A 21,095-nucleotide genomic window follows, 5' to 3' on the forward strand; every position below is an offset into this window, starting at 1 on the left:
AAAATTCATAATGAAAAATGTTTGACCAGATCTTTTGAGTATATTTTGGATGTGCAAAAATAGGGTGTGTATTTAAGTTTTATCTGGTCTCCACCGGAGCAGTTTTGGGCAATCTGAAGTTCAAAACAGGGACTGATGACATAACGTTATTTCTCATCAGTAGCACGGTTAAAGTATTGCATACAAATCTCCAGCTGAGAGGCAGAAAGCTGTTTTCAACAGACTATGTTTATTGCCCCACTTTTTACAGCTGTTTTTCCTGCTGCGGCTGCTGAGGCCATTATTGTTGTTAAAATATGAAGACCAAATCGTTTTTTCCCCAATAATATCTGATGTGAACAATCTGAATTAGCCATTTCTGAATTAGGACTTCCTTCTGAGGGTTTAACAGGCACTCAGGAATGGGCTGCTTTTTATTCTGTCAGATTTTGCAGATAATGAGCTGTATATGAGAAGTTAAATTGCTGATCAAGTTGATTATACAGCAAAAAATATTTGAATTATTAACCTAGAAGAGGAGATTAGGAGTTGTGGAAAAGGAAGCAAAATCTAGAAAGTAGAAATAACTTCAATTCACGTAACTAAATATTAGTAGCCAGAAATAAATGCAAGGCAGAATAAACCACATAATTCTGCACCTGAATAGGAGCTGTAAAGCTTCAATAAAGCTTGACTAAGTTCAAATAATTAAGAATCGTTTTTGGTTTTCCTGGAAATTCTTTACTGGATCTTTACAAGTAAGGTAAGTTAGGTCTTTGCAAATAAAATACTGAGAGGAGAATTCTTTTCATTTCTGACAAAACTATGGAGACCTACTTCATTTTACTCCTCTTGCTAAAAAGCCTTGCCCAAGGAAGACTGGTGTTGCACCTTTTCTTTCTTTTTTTATTTACAAATATGCATCCATCAGTGTCTCTGGGCAGATGGATCATTCAGTCATTCACAAACACCACCGCTATAAAACATCAAATCATTCTGACCCAGACAAACTTCACAGAAATGTAAGGACCCCTCCAGCGACGTAGAATTCCCGGAACACACAAGATTTTAAGCTACCCACTAGCTCAGCAAAGCTTGCCAAATCTGCTGAGATACAAGACGCATTTCAGTAAAGTTCTGAGGGCAAAAATCAGGCAGAAGGATACTTACCCAATTTTTTTTGTATGAAATGACAAACACTTTTGACCCTACCGGCTGTTTCTGTTACTGGTATCATATATGGCAAATATTTTATGTATGGAAACCTCGACAAAGCAGTACATTAATAATTACATATGTCACGTAACTTGGTTTTGGCTAGGTTTCAATACATTAAAAGATCTGCCATGTTTTATTGATTGAATGTTTGCTTCAATATAGTCATTACATTTAATTTTCATATCTACAGCACACAATTGAGCTCTTTGTACCAAGTTCAATTTACAATCTCTCTGTTTAAAACCATTACATCAATTGATTGCTAATTGTTTCACTGTGGTTCTGCACTCCAGCTCCCTTGTCACCATGCTCAATTGATGTCCCCACAAATCAATAAAACACCAGGACATGCAGTACTTGGTATATTTGGCAGCAGAGGAGATTTTTCTTGCCAGATGTACCATGCAAACCAGGCAGTAGACAAGCAGTTAAAAAAGGGGGAAGGGGAATCCTGTCTATTGCGACTACTTTGAAAATCACAAAAAAAAAAAGTATCCCCAGACACATTCTATTTCTTTTAGCCTCAACACTGTCTGAGATCCATCTAAATTTTCACTATGCACAGAAGCATCATCCTTCTAAAACTTTACAAACACTAATGAAAACAAACTCTTTCAAAGCTAATTTGTTCTTACCTCCTCTGACCTTGTTTGTTTAGGAAACAGACTCTATTTTAGTCTGCACGACCCATGGTACTGTAATGTCATTTGCTTTTTGTTTTCATCAGACATTATGTTTTATTTAAAAAATGACAGTTAAAATACTTCGAGACACAATTTGGGTGAGGTAATATCTTTTATTAAACCAGCTTCTGTTGGTGAGAGAGGCAAGCTTTTGAGCTTACACAGAGCTCTTCTTCAGGTCTTCAGATGAGCTCTATGTAAGCTCAAACGCTTGCCTCTCTCACTAACAGAAGTTGGTCCAGTAAAACACATTACCTCACCCACCTTATTTCTCTAATAGCCTGGTACCAACATGGCTACACCACTACCACATAGTTAAAATATTATAACTTGTATGAGGAAACTGGGTCCATTCCTTTCCTTCTCTTGAAATGTGAATACAGTAATTATTTTAGAAGGCTAATTGCCAGCTAGTGTCCCACTTGTTCTCTGTCACATTGCCAAACACTTTGCTACAATTCGGTTTAGTCCTTATCTAATACCCTATGGTAAAATACATTAGGGACAGGATAAAATTACTAAAATCTGGGGTGTCTACATTCATCTTTTTCTCTCTTGTTTCCAGTGATAGGGCAAGTCAGGTGATTACATAACTGCTTCCTGATCCCTGCTGAAATTTACCTTAAGAAAGTTAAATATAATTAGATGTGACATGCATATGATCCAATACTATGTACATGTCTTACTAGGAAAAACAAAGGTGAACAGCATCAAAGGACCAAAAGGCAAGGACCAAACTAAAAGAAGGGGAAATGGTAGGAGAGCTAAATTTATATCCTCAAAATTAGAGCTATCTTGATAACCTGAAGAGCAACTGCAATTCCATAACTGACTTGGAAAGTCTTTTTATTAAGATAATCTATTTAAATGAACAAAAATTAATAGAAGCTCAAATTTTGTTAAACAAGAGTTCAGACTTAAAAAAAAAACCATTCCCCCAAATGTAGGAATATGCATCTTAAAGTGAAGGAATGTCACTGCAAATATGAGTGGACAAGAGGTAAGATCAAGTACATTAATGTAAGCATCAACAATTTTCAGAACACTAGCAATGTATGCAGGAATGCATGCAAATGGATAATAAGCAGGCATTAAAATGTACGGTCCTGGAAGACTTTTGCTTTCATTTTAATTCATTAGATAACATTTTAATGTAATTTTGATTTAAAAGACTGTTAAGACATTGAAGACTGAAGCTGAGCACTGACTGTCTAATCACACTCTGGATTACAACAAACAGAACTGTAACTAGGATGTCAGCTTTAGGGGCTGCAGCCCAGAGCCCTGGCTCAAGGGGGGCCCCCGCAAAAATAAATCACAGGCAGTGATCTCAACTTTGGACTGCTAAAAGTCCCATGGCGCAGCGGGGCACTCAGGCACACTGCCTGCGTGCCGTGGCTCCGCATCGCTCCCGGAAGCGGCTGGCTGCTAGCACATCTCTGTGGCCCCTAGTGGGGGGGAAGGCGGCTCCATGCACTGCCCCTGCCCCCAGCACCATCCTCACAGCTCCCACTGGCCAGAAACCTGGCAATGGGAGCTACAGTGGTGGCACTTGTGGGCATGGGCAGCACACGGAGACACACTGTCCTCCTGCCCCCAGGGGCCACAGAGACATGCTAGGAGCCAGCTGCTTCCGGGAGCAGCATGGGACTATGGCAGGCAGCCGGCCTGAGTCTTTCTGCGCCACCAGCCAGGAGCCACCTCGCACCTCCTCCTGCACCCCAAACCCCTGCCCGAGGTCAGAATCCCCTCCTGCACCCAAACTCCCTCCCAGACCCCGCACCCCCTCTTGCACCTCAATCCCCTGCCCCAGCCCCCTCCTGCACCAAACTCCCTCCCAGGAAAAAGACTTGTATACAGGGCCCCCACAAACTCTAATAGCCCTGGGCCCACAGGAGAGTTAATCCGGCCCTGCTTGGGGGGGGGGGGGAGAGGGGGAGTCTGTACACTTTACCTGGGGAAAAATGTCCAATAATCATTAACAAAAAAAACAGATGTTTTAATAGTGAAGTTTCTAGTAATATACACATGGTTTACCTGAGAGTAATTATGAACATTTGAAATGCCTGTATGGCAGTGAAGAATGGGAGGAGGGCAGCTCATAGCCCCTCCCCATCCCATTCCTCCCTGCCTCCTTTAGGATACGCTGCACCTCTAGGGATGCAGGGAGCAGCAGTCCCTGTGCTCACTTGCCAGGCTCTGCCTGGGTTGGAGGGCGGGGCGGGGGGGGGGGGGGGAGAGAAATACGGTTCTATCATCTAACATTTCTGGTCTTTGAAAAGTGTCCTTACCTCACTGACATTTACAAGAGACAAACTTAACATAAAGCATATTTCAAATATATTGCATGATGGTTAGCAATTATATAAGCTATTGTATTCCTCCAAATATCTCGTATGAATTGATTTGCATATACATTTTAATTGATTAAAAAAAAGACTCCTAAATAAAAGGAACTGTGTCTGTGAACCCCTTACATGTTTGTATTTTCTTCTTGACCTTAACACATCATAGATGTTAGAAAACAGTAATAAATAATAAATAATAATAATCCCAACTACCTTTATCTCTTATTATTTTTTATTGGTGTTTCTTATTAGCAGGGAGGTGTTTCCTATTTCCCAGAGCCTTTACCTGAGTTCGCTGACTGAAATGGGAGGGGTTCTCTCTCCCCCCTCACCCCCCACTAAGAACTACATGATTAGGACCCTGTTTCATATGAGTGGGCCTAAGCACTGCTCTATTATTAGAGCTGATTACTTTGATCTGGCAGTCTTCCAAGGGCTGGAGGCTCTGAGCTGACTATTACATTAAAAGGCAATATGGACTCTGTATGGTTCATCCACTGAGAGAAAGCTAGACCTCTCTTTCTCTTATTCTTTTCTGTTTCCATCTGGAACCATATCTGAGCAAGCTCCCCTTCATCTCTCACTCTATCTGCCCTTTGCATAGCTGCATGAGGGCCAGCCACAAGTGCAGCTCCTGCACTTGAGGAAGGTGCACACACTGGGGCCGCTGCCTTCGTTCACACTTAGGGGTTCAGTCCACCACAAAGGTGGCAGGGAGGAAGGAAGGGAGTGGCCATGAGCTGTCCCCATTCCCTCCATACTAGCTCAGGATAGCAAGAAGCACCTCTGAAGGGGGTAGCAATGGGTATGCTTCCACTGGGTATCAGACCTGAGGCAAAACTTTTCTCCTGGCTCCAAAGACGAAGGGCATCTCTTCACTCTGGACTGCATGCAGTTTGCAGTGTTTGGCCCAAAATAATTATTGTCCAACATTCCTAGTGTATTTTGGGTACCATATTGTTAAAGATATCTGACGTTTCTAACCACACAGAACTTTGTGAGAGACAGCAAGCTTCAAAGTGTGGTCTATTTTCTGCATTCATTCCCTACCCAATAGGGATTTCACATGGCTTCATCCAATAAGGACAATCTAGTTCTTGGAGATTATCAAGTAAGTGGTGCTACAGAAATGCCAAGTATTGGTAATGTTCCATCTGATTAAACTATATATCAGCTTTAGAGCCCAGATTTTTAAAGCTATTTATTTAGGCCTTGCTGTGCTCAACACTGCAACAAACAACTAACTTAGGAACCTAAGTCTCATTTTCAAAAGGCATTTAGGCACTTAGGAGGATTTAGGCATTCGGCATCTAGACTCCTAGGTGCCTAAATCCCTTTTGAAAATGAGACTTAGGTTCCTAAATCAGATTGATATTGCAATGCCAAGAGCTGCAAAATGTAACTGTAAATGGGAAATTGTCATTGAGCAGCTCTGTTTCCAGTGGGCCCCCACAGATCGGTTCTTGGCCGTATGTTATTTAAAATTTTTATCAATGACCAGGACGGAAACATACAATCATCGCCGGTAGTTTGCAAAGGATACAAAAATTGGGAGCTGGTAAATAATTAAGAGGACAGGCCACTGATTCAGAGCGATCTAGATTGCTTGATAAACTGGGATCAAGCAACAATATGTGTTTTAATACAGCTAAATGTAAATACATCTGACAACAAGGAATGTACGCCATACTTACAGGATGAAGGACTCCTGAGAAGCAGTGACTCTGAAAAACGTTTGGGAGTCATGGTCAAAAGCAAGGATGGATGAAGGAGTGGAATCCGGGCTGAGGAAGACAGTTGGGGTACAGGAGGGGATACAGGATGTTGGCTCTGGAAGGGGGGTCAGGGCTGGTGCAGATGGTTGGGGGTGCAGGAGGGGTATGGGGTGCTGGCTCTGGGATGGGGTCAGGGCTGAGGCTTTGGGTTCCGTAGGGGTTCGGGGTACAGGAAAGGTACAGGGTGCTGGCTCTGGGAGGGGGGGGTCAGGGCTGGGGCTTGGGGTTCAGTAGGGAGCTCGGCGTGCAGAAGGGGTACAGGGTGCTGGCTCTGGGAGGGGACTCAGGGATGGAGTGCGGCCTGCCCGCGGGCAGCACTTACCTCCAGCGGCTCTCTGGCAGGTGAAGTGAGGCTAAGGAAGGCTCCCTGCCTTCCTGGGCCCCACATTACTCCCAGAAGGGGCCAACACGCCCATGCAGCCCCTGGAGAGGGCGGGTGGCACATGGCTCTGTGCACTGCCCCTTTCTGCAAGCACCGCTCCCACAACTCTCCCAGCCAATGGGAGCTATGGGGACGGTGCTTGCAAGCAGGAGCAGCACGCGATGGGAGATCTCTGCTTCCCGGGCCGTGGAGCTACGCTGGCCGCTTCCAGGAGCAGCGTGGGGCAGGGGTAGGCAGGGAGTCTCTCTTAGATGGTTTAGAAACAACAAATCCTGCATCTTGGCAGGGGGTTAGACTAAATGACCCTTGCAAAACCTTCTAACCCGATGATTCTATGGTGGATAATCAGCTGAATATAAGCTTCCAGTCTGATGCTGTGGCCAAAAGAACTGATGCAATCCTGGGATGCGTAAACAAGAGAGTCTGAAGTAGAGGTAGAGAAGTTATTTTACCTCTGCGTTTGGTACTGGTGCAACTGCTGTTGGAATACTGTGTCCAGTTCTGATGTCCACAATTCAAGAACATTGATAAATTGGAAAAAGTTTAGAGAAAAGCCATGAGAACAATTAAAGGATTAGAAAAACATGCCTTATAGTAAAGACTCAAGGAGCTCAATCTATTTAGTTTAACAAAGAGAACGTTAAGGGGGTGCCTTCATTACAGCTTATAACAGGGGTGTGTAAACGTTTTGGCCCGAGGACCACATCTGGGAATAGAAATTGTATGGCGGGCCATGAATTCTCACAAAATTGGGGTTCGGGAGGAGGTGAGGGCTCTGGTTGGGGGTGCAGGCTCTGGGGTGGGGCCAGAAATGAGGAGTTCAGGGTGTGGGAGGGGACTCTGGGATGGGATGGGGGAGTACGGTGTGGGGGGTGAGGGCTCCAGCTGGGGTGTGCGGGCTCTTGGGTGGAGGTAGGGATGAGGAGTTTGGGGTGCATGAAGGTCCTTCAGCTCGGATAGAGGGGTTCGGAGAGCAGGAGGGAGATCAGGACTGGGGCAGGGGGTTGGGGCGTGGGGAGAGGCTCGGGGTGCAGAGTCCAAGCAGTCGCTTACCTCAAGCGGCTCCTAGAAGCAGCAGTATGTCCCTTCTCCAGCTCCTACGTGGAGACACGGACAGGTGACTCTGCACGCTGCCCCATTCGCAAGCACCGCCCCTGCAGCTCCCATTGGAGCACCGGAGGGGGCCATTGGAATGGGGCCATAGGAGCGCGAAGGAGCTGGAGCGGGGTCATGGTGCCTCGGCTGGAGCACCAGAACGGGGACATGCCATGGTTTCCAGGAGCTGGGTGGTGCGGCCCCCTACCCTGCGCCCCAGCTGGAGCTCCAGTGCAGGGCAAGCCCCAGACCCCACTCCCCAGCAGGAGCTCGCGGGCTGGGTTAAAACGGCTCGTGGGCCGTAGTTTGCATGCAGAACAAGTATTTCCTAATGGGCTCTTCAATCTAGCAGAGAAAGGTATAACATGATCCAATGGCTGGAAATTTAAGCTAGACAAATTTAGACTAGAAATAAGACATAAAATTTTAAGAACAGTGAGAGTAATTATTGGAACAATATATTAAGGGCCATGGAGGATTCTCTATCACAGAGAATTTTTAAATCAAGATTCAATGTTCTTCTAAAAGATCTGCTCTAGGAATTATTTTGGGGAAGTTCTACACAGGATATCAGACTAGCTGTTGACAATGGTCCTTTCCGGCCTTAGAATCTATGAAGATTCTGGGCCTAAGTTAACAAGTAAAGATAAACAAAATACTGTTGATCACACTATCAAGTACAAGAGACCTGATTTTACTCTAGTCCCAATGTAAATGAGAACTAATTTTACCCAAGGCAATAGAGTTACACTAACATGAAGCTGGTGTGACAGAGATACATTATTGGTCAAATTTTCATTCAATTTTTTTTTAAACAAAGAAGGTTTGCCAAAATGGACATTTCATTTTCAAAGAATTTTTTTTTTTGAGTTTTCCTCAAAAAAAGGTGCTTTTCAGAAAAAGCCAAGAAAAATTCAGAAACCTTGAAAAAGTCAAATCTTATGTTTAGTTTATCACTGCTTTGTAGAATATTCTAGGGTTGCAAAACCATATGAAGGTTTAAGAATCCTTGTCAGGGTTCCCTCCCCACTCTGAACTCTCGGGTACAGACATGGGGACCCACATGAAAGACCCCTTAAACTTATTTTTACCAGCTTAGGTTAAAAACTCCCCAAGGCACAAATTCTCCTTTGTACCTTGGATCTGGTAACGCTGCCATCACCAAGTGATTTAGACAAACTTAGGGAAAGGCCCACTTGGAGTTCCTCTTCCCCCCTAATATCCCCTCAAGCCCTCACCCCCCCTTTCCTGGGGAGGCTTGAGAATAAACAAGATGAGCACAGACCAACCTTGGGTTTTTTTAGGACACTAAAAAAAACCCCAATCAGATTCTAAAAGAAACAGAACTTTATTAAAAAGAAAAAGGTAAAAGAAGCACCTCTGTAAAATCAGAATGGAAGATAATCTTACAGGGGAATCAGATTCAAAAACACAGAGGATTTCCTTCTGGGCCAAACTTTAAAGTTACAAAGAAAAAACCAGGAATACACCTTCCTCTCAGCACAGAGAAAATCACAAGTCAAAACAAAAATAAACTCACGCATTCCCTTGCTAGTACTTACTAATTCTAATGGAGTTGGATTGCTTGCTTCCTTGATCTGTGTCTGGCAAGCACACAGAACAGAGAGACCACAACCTTCCCCCCCAGACTTGAAAGTATCTTGTCCCCTTATTGGTCCTTTTGGTCAGGTGCCAGCCAGGTTACCTGAGCTTCTTAACCCTTTACAGGTAAAAGGATTTTGTGCCTCTGGCCAGGAGGGAGTTTATAGTACTGTATACAGGAAGGTTGTTACCCTTCCCTTTATATTTATGACAATCCTGTTAAACTGTAAACTGTGGTACAGCCTTAATTATGGGTTTTGCAATCCTAGAATATTAAATACTGAATGTGTTTTTCCAGGGGAAGACACAAATTTACTAGATTTTCATTGTTGCATAGCAAGAAGTTTTATCCTCCTTGTATTTTTTGTTTTTGATGGTTTTTATTTCCAAGAACCAAAAACCCCTCTGATTTTATAACACTCCCAAACACCAAAGAACCCCAACAACAAAGCACCAAAACAACAAAAAAATTACTACCTAGTAACACAACACCCACCGTGATTCCAAAGCATAATCTTAGTTTGTTCTCATGCACAAAACACAACAGGGATATTACTAACTAACTATAATGTGCGAGCATTTGGAGACTTTTGGGTGGCATAATTGAACCTGAATATCAGACAACATAATTTCAATTAAATTCCCTGAATTTACCCATGACAAATTATTCCTCTAGAGTTCACAAGGCAATACCTGGTCTGTATTAAAGTTCCAGCTGTGAAATAAATTGCTTTGATTTCTGTCAGCAAAAACCAGGACTGAACTTTAAAGATTTCATGGAACTGCCTCAACAAGTTCATGTTGCATTAGAAATGATATGCCATTGCAGCTACAAATGCACATTCCCCCAAAGCTAAAGTATAATTTCATGCAGGTCACACTTCTGTTATCGACACACGTATCTCATTGGGATCACTTTTTGTGGTAGCTAGAATAATGATTCTTTATATTTGTAAAATACTAATCTTTACTTTGAAACTGTAGTACAAGAGGCAGTGACATGTAGTGAACTAAACATGGAGCTTGGGAGACAAGAGAAGTTGGAGCCTAATCCCAATTCTGTTACTCGCTAATTATATGGCTTTGGAAAAGTCAGTGAAGCCAAAATTTTCAAAACTTGGGCCTCTGAAGTTAGGCTCTTAAAAGCACCTAACTAATTGCCTTCATTTTCAGGGGGAAATCTTTAAACTATTTGCAGGGCCAACACAGTTACTTTCAAGAACAGTAATGCACAGAGAGATCTGGAGATCAGATAGATCAGTGAGTTAGCTCAGCAAACCTAACAAGTTTTATACTACTAAAAGCCACATTTCAAGGGTCACTTGCATACCTAATATCAGCCAGCATATGAAGGTGGGGGGAAGAAACATAAATGCCCCCAATATTTTTCAGGCCAGGACACTTACAGTAGATACTTCTAAGCAGATGTGGAGCTACTTTTCCATATATTCAAGTGGCAAGCTATTTTTGCATACATTCAAGTTCAGAGTAAACAGTAAAAGTAAACAGGTACACATCACTTCTTTTTTTAGCAGCATATCTGTACAGAACAAATAAGTTAGGTGCACACTCCTAGTCATGATAGCTATAAGCTGACAACAAATGGAAATTCACCATCTATCAGTTCTAAGTTCAAGCTCCCCAGCAAAGCATCAATACACTTACTCTTTTCCCCTGCCACCTCACACCCTCTTGGAAATCTATACATTCACTGGACTCTTATTCAATTTTTCTTTTATGTATTGTTTATCCTGTATGTATTTACTTTGTAAGTTTATCAACTCCCCCATACCCTTATTTCAGCCAGTGTTTTTCCAGCTCTCACTTGCATTTCTCTCTCTATCCTACTTTTTCTTCTCTACATCCTTTATATTTGTGGGTGAGAGGCATTTCCTCTGATCCTCTTATTTTTCCAGTTACTCCCAATCACTGGCATTGACCTTCCACCTGGAACCCATTCATGCTGCTCCTTCAGTCAGCCTGAAATGGTTAATACAAGCCAAGTTCAAGCAAGTGGCTGAGTGCATTGCCTCTGCAGCACTCCAAGCAAAAAAAGCAAAGGACTTTGATTGTTCCCTGAACTCTGACAGGCTGCCATCTAACCACCAGTCCAGCTTCAGCTTGTCTCTGCTCCCCTTTCCTTTTAATATCATATCCTGCTTCTCTAGTTCCATCCTCATCCCTTTGCTCTCTTTTGGGAATCCACATATTATTCTCTGAAAACAGGTGTGTGTTTAGTCCACTTTAAACAAACACGTAAGAGGCTTTCCAACCTTGGCTACTTCACATCATGCCGTGTCAGCTTGGCCATCCTTCTCTCAAGCCATCAAAGGCAGCTGAAGCAGCCTCCAATTTGTGTAACTGCTCTTCCCTCTCCACCTCCCAAACTTCTGAAGATTAAATCTGTTCCTTGAAGCATTGCTGTTACAATGAACACAACCTATACTGTGTTTGGGGGCAAGAACAGGATAGTGTGGCACATTATGCAGATCAGCATATAGTATGTAAATAATAAATATTGTTAATCAAAACCACTCGTTCTGACCTGCTACAGTCAAACATGTCCAGACTGAACATGACATCATTCATAAGAAAACAAAGGAATTGGATACCTGCTCCTTATTGCAGTAATGAGTGCCAAGAGCAATTTAAATTTTGTTGCACAATACAAGGATGGATGCTAACTACAATGTTCATAAAGCAACCACCACAAACCACCTATATCACTTGTAAGTAGTCAGCACAACTGTACCCACACAACAGCTGTCTATATTGATTCCTTTCCCTTCTTAGATCCAGATCCAAAGAGGCTTTTTGGTGGTGGTAGGGGTTTTTTGGTTTTGTTTGTTTCTATTAATTAAACAAAGACAAATTCACAGTAATTAAGACTGAATCCTTTCATTTATCAACAAAGTACAGAAAAGACAACATGGATTATACAAGTTCCCACATTGTCCAATGTGCCTCGAAAGCAATATCTGGGAGGCCACCACAACAGGTAATTGAATCTCCAGATCGATTGAATCCTGGATGTCTTTGCTGAGACTGACAACAAGAGCGCCAATAATTAGAGGCATTTGTGATGTGAACATAGGAACTTACTTCACACAGGGCTCTGAATACTCCTTAGATAGTAACTACTTTTCATCACGAACACTCTGGGCTAAGGGGGGAGGGAGGAAAGATTCAGAACAAGAACCCAAGGTGTCTGTAGAAACAAAGTTAAACTCCATCTGTTTTAGTTCAGTACATGCTGAGGGCAGGGCAACATCTGAGAGATCTGAGTAGGAAGTTTGTCACACTGTAATGCAGGAACACTCCAATCATTTCAGGTCATTACCAGCTTTGTAGTTTTAAATTGCCATTTTCAGGAACTGTTTTCTATACAAGCCATGAAAAAAGAATTGTTGAGCTTTCCTCTAGTACAGTTAGACTGTTCCATTGCTTTACCATGATACCACTGAGGACACATTTAGCAGCATATCCACCTAACATCACATATAACAACAACATAAAAGACACAGAAGAAATATTTCAAAGTCCAGCTGCACCTCAGGAAAATGGAGAAAATTCTCTACCAGCAAAAGAAAGTGCAGCCCATTCCTAGCAGCTCACCCCAAAAATGATTTATAAAATGTAGCACCTGGATTGTTTTAACACAATGAATTTACCCCCTTCCCCCCCCCCAACCTCCACTTGATATTTTCTATTTCAAATCCTTTAAGGAAGCACTACTGAAAATTACACTTAATCCAGAAAGTTTATTCAAAAAAGCTTGTATAACTTTATATGTTATTAAAACAAACATCTTAGAACATTATTAAACGTGACACTTAATCCTCAAAGTTTATCCAAAAAGGCTTTTATAGTCTTATCTGTTATTAAAACATTTAAGAAGATGACATTGTTTGCACTATGTCAGCAGTTGAGACAGATGGGTAGTGAAGATCTACGTACAGTACCTTTCTGTTTGAAACTGATTTAAAAATGTAGTTAAAAATGGATGTCACTGACCTGAGACCATAGAGGACTGTTCCATCTGGATGCAAACGAATCATTCTGTTCTTCACAGTGACCCCATGTACAAATGATTTCTTGTCATTCAAGAAGTAGGTATCAGGAACCCAAAGCTGATCAGCTACTCTATTGTCCAGTGTAAGATTTAAAGGTATTACATTATACGACAGCCTCTTATCCCTCCACGCTTGCTGAAAGTACATTGTCAAAGTATAGTCCTGCAATATTAAAAACAGAATCATTATTTGCAATGAAACAGACTATATACGTAGGCATATACGACAAATGCATTAAAACGCAGCTTATACTTTGTGGCACCACTTGCGCACAGAAACTTCAGCTTTGTATTTTCACAGGTCATTTATTTATGTGTATATAGAGAAGAAAAGACTACATACACTCTTAACAATAGGGATTGGAATAAAGGTAGACTTGGGTATTACCAAATGTTATCAAAATGAATTTGAGGGCCTATTAAAAATTTTAACTCTTTTTAACACTGCTGTTTAAAGTCTGTCTACAATTTATGAAACATATACTCAAGGAGGTCTACAAGTCTTTGTGTTCTGGAACACAGGAAATTCTAAAACATGGAATCTGAGCCAAATTATGTGTTAACGTTTTATCCCATGGTCTCTGCTGAATTCAGTGGTGTAACAAGGAATGTGTCAATTCAGAATCAGTTCCTGTAACGCTTCCTAAAAATACACTCAGCCTTTTTGACATTCTTTTCTACATGAAAAACGACTGTGACCCTGTTAGCTTTCATTAAGGGGACTACAACAACAAGAAAGACTCCTAGCTCCAATCCCCAAAAGTCTTATTTATATATTTAATTTTATGGATTAAGTCCCATTTAGTTCAATGAGACTATTCATAGCATATAACATTGAACACATGTATATGTCTTTGTAGGTTTAAGAACCAATTGACTTTGAATCAGGCTCTTAATGAATACTTTGGAGTTGTGCTGGTCTTTTGATAATTGAGCAGAGATATACTTGTAAGTGTATCACTATGAATTGTTAAACAAAAGAGGAACTATATTAATTATATATTGTATATTATATTAAACATAAAACTTTTCACTCCATAGACAAAACTTAGTACAGGTATACAGTCTCTCTCTGACTGTCCATGGATGGAATAATGACTGTAAAATTAAACCAGAGACAGGCAGCCTTCATTTGCAAACTACCCGAAGAGGCACAATGGCATAACTTCTGTTTTCTAAGAGATCAGAATAAGGCTCACAGTGTTTTGTTTGGGTATTGTCATTTAATATGATCTTCATTGCTTCGTGAGAATTGTTAGCTTAAGAAATATGATTATTGTCCCTTTTAGTAGATGCAGTCATTAAAGCTGCTTTGATTATGAACACCCCCGGAAGCCAGAGAATTTATTATTTTCTGAGAGCTTGTAGCTATCCATCAGCCTGAGAAAGTTTTGGGCATATGAATCTTATCTTATTTTGAATAAGTGATCATTTACTGTGACTATGCTTCACATGTTAACTTTCACTATTTGTCTGCTAACAGAGAAACTCAGAGACACTCTTGGACAAACACAAGCTACTCTGCAAACTGCTGTACTAATTCTCAGTTAATTTACTTTTTAACTACTCTTCACAACTATTGTCCAGAAGGCAAGAGAATACAGTTGAGAATGGAAACTAGTACCACAGTAGACAGAGGAAAGAATTCCACCCCCCACCCCAGCTGAACCTCCCTAGTAAAGTTATCTGTAACTTAGCAGCCCTGAAATTAACCTCTCTCAGGACTGTCAGGGGTGCATGAGATTTCACTTTTCAAATACTCACAGGCACACTCTATGACAGAACAGGCAAGAATAATTCCTCACAAAACACAAAAATGGAGGTCTATTAACATTTTCCCTTGCCCACACTTGCCACTTCCAGTGTTATGTTTAAGGGACAAGCTTTCAAAGGACACGTGAAAATACACACGTGATGTAGGCACTCCCCAAAATTCACATTTAAAAAATATACTTCACATTTCTAGAAATCCCACCTTCAGATGGGGAAACAGACAAAGAGGTTAACTGACTTCTTCAGCGTTACACGGCAAGGCCAGGGCAGAACTGTAAATGAAACTGATCCGACTTCCTAATTCCTAATCCCAGGCTTGAACCATTAGACCAGACATTTTCCTTGGCTAAGCTTTTCACACACAGACCAGGTTTGTGGGTGCAATTATTGACTTGATTATAAAAACAGGTCAACATGCAAATACATGCATTTTGAAAATATGACAGGAACGGTTTTTTTGCTTTTTTTCAACCTCCATTTCCACTCACTGAACTAGTGGAATGATGCTTAAAATACAATATTTGAAAGTTAGCTGGTCCTGCTTCTCCTGCAGTGCACAAGTCAATGTATTTGAGGTAGGGTAAACTCTCACTTTTTTCTAAAGAGAAAGAAACATTCTCTATAGGACAGAAACTCTCTTTGAATGAATGATTACATTCCTGTTCCCAGCAGAGTCCATCAAGGAGAGTTTCTAAATGCTTTTTTTAGTCTTTCTTCCCAGTCTGGTTAAAAGTGTGCTCTGATTCAGAAAGCTATTAATAGCCTTGCTTTCCCTTCCACATATAATGGAATAGTGAAACTTTCATACAGTCCTCTTCCCTCTGCATTCTACATTTAAAGGTGAACAGACCTTTTAGCCTAAATCCTTAGGTCAGGGTTTTATATTTTTCCTGTTGCTGGAATCACATACACCTAAACAAAACAAGAAATATTTTCCTGTGCACCCTTTATAATAATGGAAACACTCATTCCTGTACTAAGGACCATGCAAGTAGGTAAGTGAAGAAGGAATTTTCAACAATTTTATTATAAAATGTTTCCCTTTAAAAATGTTAAACCTATCCATACAGTTTCTTAATGATATGACATGTGAAAAAGCTTTAAAAAAAATCAAATGTTTTTCTTAGTTCACCATAAAAGATTCAGGTCCTTAAAAATGGGATTCTAGTATCATGTTAACTATTTTATTCTTCTGTCTACTAACAGATCTGCAAAATTTGTTCCATAACCAGACATTAAAAGCTACTCAGTTATGCATTGCCAGTAAGAAAATGTATTATCTTCATTACAGTAACATAACACCCCATTTCTAAGTTTATGAGCCATGGCTAACTCTCCTCCAATGCCCTTAGAAAATCAGGGACAGTGAATTCTATGCATTTTCTAAATTACGGCCTACACGTACTGATATCTTTCCCTGCCAATTACCTACACAACATTAACAAAGAACAACTTTCCTTCTTTATGTATCAATAGAGGAGATGGGCCTTCCTCTAGTGAGCTGAAAACCTGGAATCTGAATAACTCCAAACTTCCAAAATCTTTGGAGTTGATGCTCTGATGCAGCTCTTGGATCAGAAAGACAGGGCCATGCCATTGGGGGCTTGTCTACATGGTACTGCTGTGCAAATTAGAGGGGCATGTTTTCTAGGGTATTCTAACTGCCCCGCATAGACCTGCTGGCATGCTCCAAATGCTATCCAAGTGAGCGTTAATATAATCCAGTTTGAAATGGGGCTCTCTCAACATGAACTAGGTACCTTTTAGAGCCTGCCAACAGCATCTACACAGGGCAGTTAGAGAGCAACTCTACAGTTAGAGCACTCTACAGCTCACACACCCCCTACTTCGCACTGTGGCACTATATAGAGAAGCAGTAAACTGGAAGAACAGAAGCAAATCCAAATTTCAGAGAGGTTCAGATATGGTGTTGTAGTTCAGATCTATCTCTAATCAAAAGGACTGAATTTTCCAAAAGTGACCAGTGATTTTGGATGCTCAACTTGAAAGGGATCATTTTTAGATAGGAATGAGAGTTCTCACTTTCAGAAAATCAGACCTTTTAAGGTGTCTTAAGTAGCATATCCAAATATGTAGACACACCAGCTCATTAGTCACATAAGATACAATTCACAGCTCAGTAAGGAAGAGAGAAAAATCTATTTTTAAAACCTGAACTGAAACAGAAGTAAGGAAATCAAATGCACAATAGAGTCTTGGTTATAAAGAGGTCTGTCATGTGAGCATCTCAATACACATTAGTGCATTCAGCTAGAAGCAATATGAAAAAGAAAAAAAGTCTTTATCTTACTGTTAATAAGGGAGTTCCCTGATGCCCCAAGGGCAGAGTTCCAATGGCATGCAAATGTTTTGTCCTCACAGAACAAATGATGGACAGAGAACTAGGTGGAACTGGAGGACAGGAAAGAGGATTTTGATAAAAAAAGGCAGTCACTTCTTGAAAAATTCACATGAAATAGAGGTAAGGATTGTTAGGAGGTAAAAATGAATGTGTAGGTGAAACAAGAGCCAATGCACTTAGAAAGCCTGGCACAAAACAATAATTACAATGGGTTGAGTGAAATGTGAAACCAAGGCTCAATGAATAATCATTTCTGTCTCTGTGCATATGTGCCACATATGCATAGCCAACACAGAGATTATTTGTGCATGTGCACATACAGTGGATAGCTCATCTAACTTTCATGAAGCTTGTTTTCAATCCAGTTAATCAACTCCTCCCATAAATAATTCTTAAAAAAACAAACAAAAATGCTATTTTTAGAGCTGAGAGTTCTAGTCCTGCTAATGAATTTGTAAGGGTTAGAAATAAAACAATTTACATAGGTTTGATTTTGTTGACCTCCCTGCCTTCCCACTTCATTCCCAACAAACCCTGAGCCCTTCTCTTTCATGTATTAGATGTCTCCATGATTTTTCTTGGATCCATTTGGGCTGCTTGGGAACACAGGGATTTCAGGGGAGGAGGGATCAAGGGAGACAGGCTGTGGGATTGGAAGCCCACCATTTTCCCAGCTCTGCAAACTGATCCAGTAAAGTACACAAACACATGCACATCGTTAAGCATGTGAGCAGTACATATGAAGCCTTTTGCACAGCTTTCATTACTGTCCCATTGTTTCATCCTAAGTAAGCTTTTTGTTTCTGTCAAGATACACAAAGATCATAAGAACAGCAAGTTCAAGATGAAGTTAACTATTTCTTTATGTTAATAAAAATTCAGTGATTAGTGTATTAAAATTAGCATTAATATGGCTATCACCTGGCCACAGTCATTAACTTTCTGCAAGGATATCTGGAGAAACTTTTCACTGCTGCTAATATAAATACATTAGAACATAACAAAGCATTTCACAAATATACCATGTTACAGTCAGCCAAGTTAATGATTGATGAAGATCAGTTTCCACTATCCAAATGAAATCACTGGAAGTAACTGTGAGACTTCATGGTCACAAATATCAACAACTTACAGATAACACCCTTCTCTGTTCTGTGTTCACTGGGGACACTGATAACAGTCCACCCAGCTATCTCAGGACCTGGTCAAGATCAACAAGTGGATGAAAGGCAGCTGCTGACACAAAACTTAAGCAAGACAAAGGTGATGCTGTTGGTAAGGAGGCTGCATTCTGAAGGACTAGCCACCATCACCCTCTAATAAAGATGTCTCCCCTGAAACAGACAAATTGTTTCATAATCTCCTTCTGGACTTTCAAATAGTTACAGCTGCTGAAAAACACCTTCTATCTGTGACTGGCAAGAAGATTGTGCTCTGAAATATCACGTAATGACCTGGCCACAGTGGGCAATAATATGGCACTTTAAGATACTCCACACACACATAATCTGATAGCAGAGGAAAAACTGCCAGTCATCACTCTGAGCGTGACCTGAAAAGAAGGAAACTCCTCCAACTCTGTACTTTCAATTATCCTCTGGTACATTTTCTAGATGAGATTAATGGTATTTAATTTAACAGAAAGATCTAATAACATAAGAACAGATATCGTCCTCCCATCAACAGAGAAGAGAGATGTATCTATCAACAGATCTAACTAATACCCTTTCCATTCCATGTTCTGGCCTGAAACCTGCCTGTGAAAGCTCTGGGATTTTTGTGATAGACAGCTGTGATAAAATATGGCTTTTACTAGCTTTAACATTTTTGGTGCCAAAAGCTGTGATCAATGAACAATCTTATTACACCAGATCATCTTCTCTTTAAGCCATTGTTTTGGCATAATCTTCTCTGAGAATGCAGCTAGATATTATCATCTCCATTTTACAAATGGGTAAACTGAGGCACAGTAAGGTCACGTGACTTGCTGTATATTCCATATAAAGTTTGAAGCACAACCAGAAACAGAATCCATCTGTCTTAGATTCCTGACTTGTGCTTTTAACCACAAGACCAGCCTTAAATATATGGTGAATAGTCTTTAACTATTGCACCCATAGCACAATTTACCCACAAAAGCCATACGTCATTATGATATGTCATAAAATGTAGCCGGAAATTGGTTACAGCTAGAGTACCAGACGGTCAACAGCAATATATTCTAAGGCTTCTGAGATGTCCTTCTGAGATGTTCTGAGATGTCCTTAAATAACTGTCCAAGTATGGGACACATGGGTGATGGGCTCTTGATAAGGGTGATCCCAATTCAAAAGACTTTAATTATCTATTTATTCTTCTGGTAAAAAAATCAAGGATAAACACTGTGACTTTTTCTGTTTGATCACTGTCTATTAATTAACATTCTCATCTAACAGTAAAGTGTGACTCTTGTATACGCAAATGTATGTTGCATGCTTTTTAATACAAAAACTAAATAAAATATTGGGGTGGGAGGGAGAAGGCTTTAACTTGACAAGGAATAATCAATTAATAATTAACATTTAAAATCAAGAAGGGCCCAAGACAGACAAGGAAGTTTCTAAATTTCAGGAATGTTGAGAACTGAAGTAGGGTTCAGATGCAAAGGTTGGATCCTGGTCTGAAGTTCTTCAGAGTTTGAGGACGTTCAAATCTAGGCACAACAACGTTTAAAGCTTTATTCTTTTTCTTCTACATTCAACAAACACAGAATTCACAATAATAAAAGCACTGACTTACATCTTTATTAGGGGACTGCACAGCTATTGAAACACTTTGAAAATAATACAACTGAACTATTTTAGGAGGAGAAAAATAAATAAGTATGAGGAAAATTTAAAGCCATATAAATAAAACATGCAGCAACAGGAAGGAGAATAAGTTATTTATTTCTTCTCATTAGAAATGACTGAAAAACTCATCTGTGGCTTGGTTTAGGTCCATCTCACACAGATTTCCCAGTTATCCCTAATTTGTAAAAATAAAAAGTTTATTTCAGTCCCCACCATGAGATTTAAAGCCAGATGCTTTCTGTTGGAAAATGTTTGAAGCTGAACATTGCTGTGTGCTGTAATTTATTTATTACATGCATTTATAAGGGGCCCTATCACTGACATATTCAAAGGCTACTAATAAAAGAAAACTAAAAATACAACATTTACTTATGGAGCAAACAATTTGCATCATTCCACTCCTTCAGCAGACATAGTTGGCAATTTAACAGACAAGAGGCCAGTTTTCTCAGAGGACTAACCAGTATGTGTGACAACCCAATGTCACAGAAAAAACAAATACAGAACCCAAAGAGATACAATGCGATGCAAAAGATACAGAGGCTCTGACAGATTTCTTTCAGGAAGGTCCTCTATAGCAGAGGACCTACCACTGAGAATCCTTTCCAGTCCCTGACCTCCTTTGAAAGCCATCCGATGAAGTGAGCTGTAGCTCACGAAAGCTTATGCTCTAATAAATTTGTTAGTCTCCAAGGTGCCACAAGTACTCCTTTTCTTTTTACGGATACAGACTAACATGGCTGCTACTCTGAAACCAAGAATCGGAGTATCCCTGTTGATCAGAACTACTCATTTGGGACTGAGGGTAAGAGAACACAGTGCAAAGCATGACCTTGAAGCTTCAGAGAGACCAACAGTGACCTATACAAGAGTAGAGGGTATTGTCAATGTAATGGCTTTGTGCCAACGGATATTCCAAAGCAAATGTCAACGTAAGTTCTACCAATGCATGTCATTTCAAAAGGTACTTATATT

At 40.5% G+C, this 21,095-nt stretch overlaps 1 protein-coding gene across 7 annotated transcripts in view; it reads right to left on the reverse strand.

Moving 5' to 3' along the window:
• Positions 1–21,095, reverse strand: part of GABRB2 (gamma-aminobutyric acid type A receptor subunit beta2) — a 247,403-nt gene that overhangs the window by 138,293 nt on the left and 88,015 nt on the right. For all 7 annotated transcript variants that reach the window (XM_048860134.2, XM_048860135.2, XM_048860136.2 and 4 more), the window contains one exon: positions 13,097–13,317. In XM_048860134.2, coding sequence (XP_048716091.1) covers positions 13,097–13,317 — 221 coding nt within the window. The remainder of the gene's footprint in view (positions 1–13,096; positions 13,318–21,095) is intronic.

Source organism: Caretta caretta, chromosome 8 (assembly GCF_965140235.1).
Source record: "Caretta caretta isolate rCarCar2 chromosome 8, rCarCar1.hap1, whole genome shotgun sequence".
In the NCBI taxonomy this organism is placed as follows: Eukaryota; Metazoa; Chordata; order Testudines; family Cheloniidae; genus Caretta; species Caretta caretta.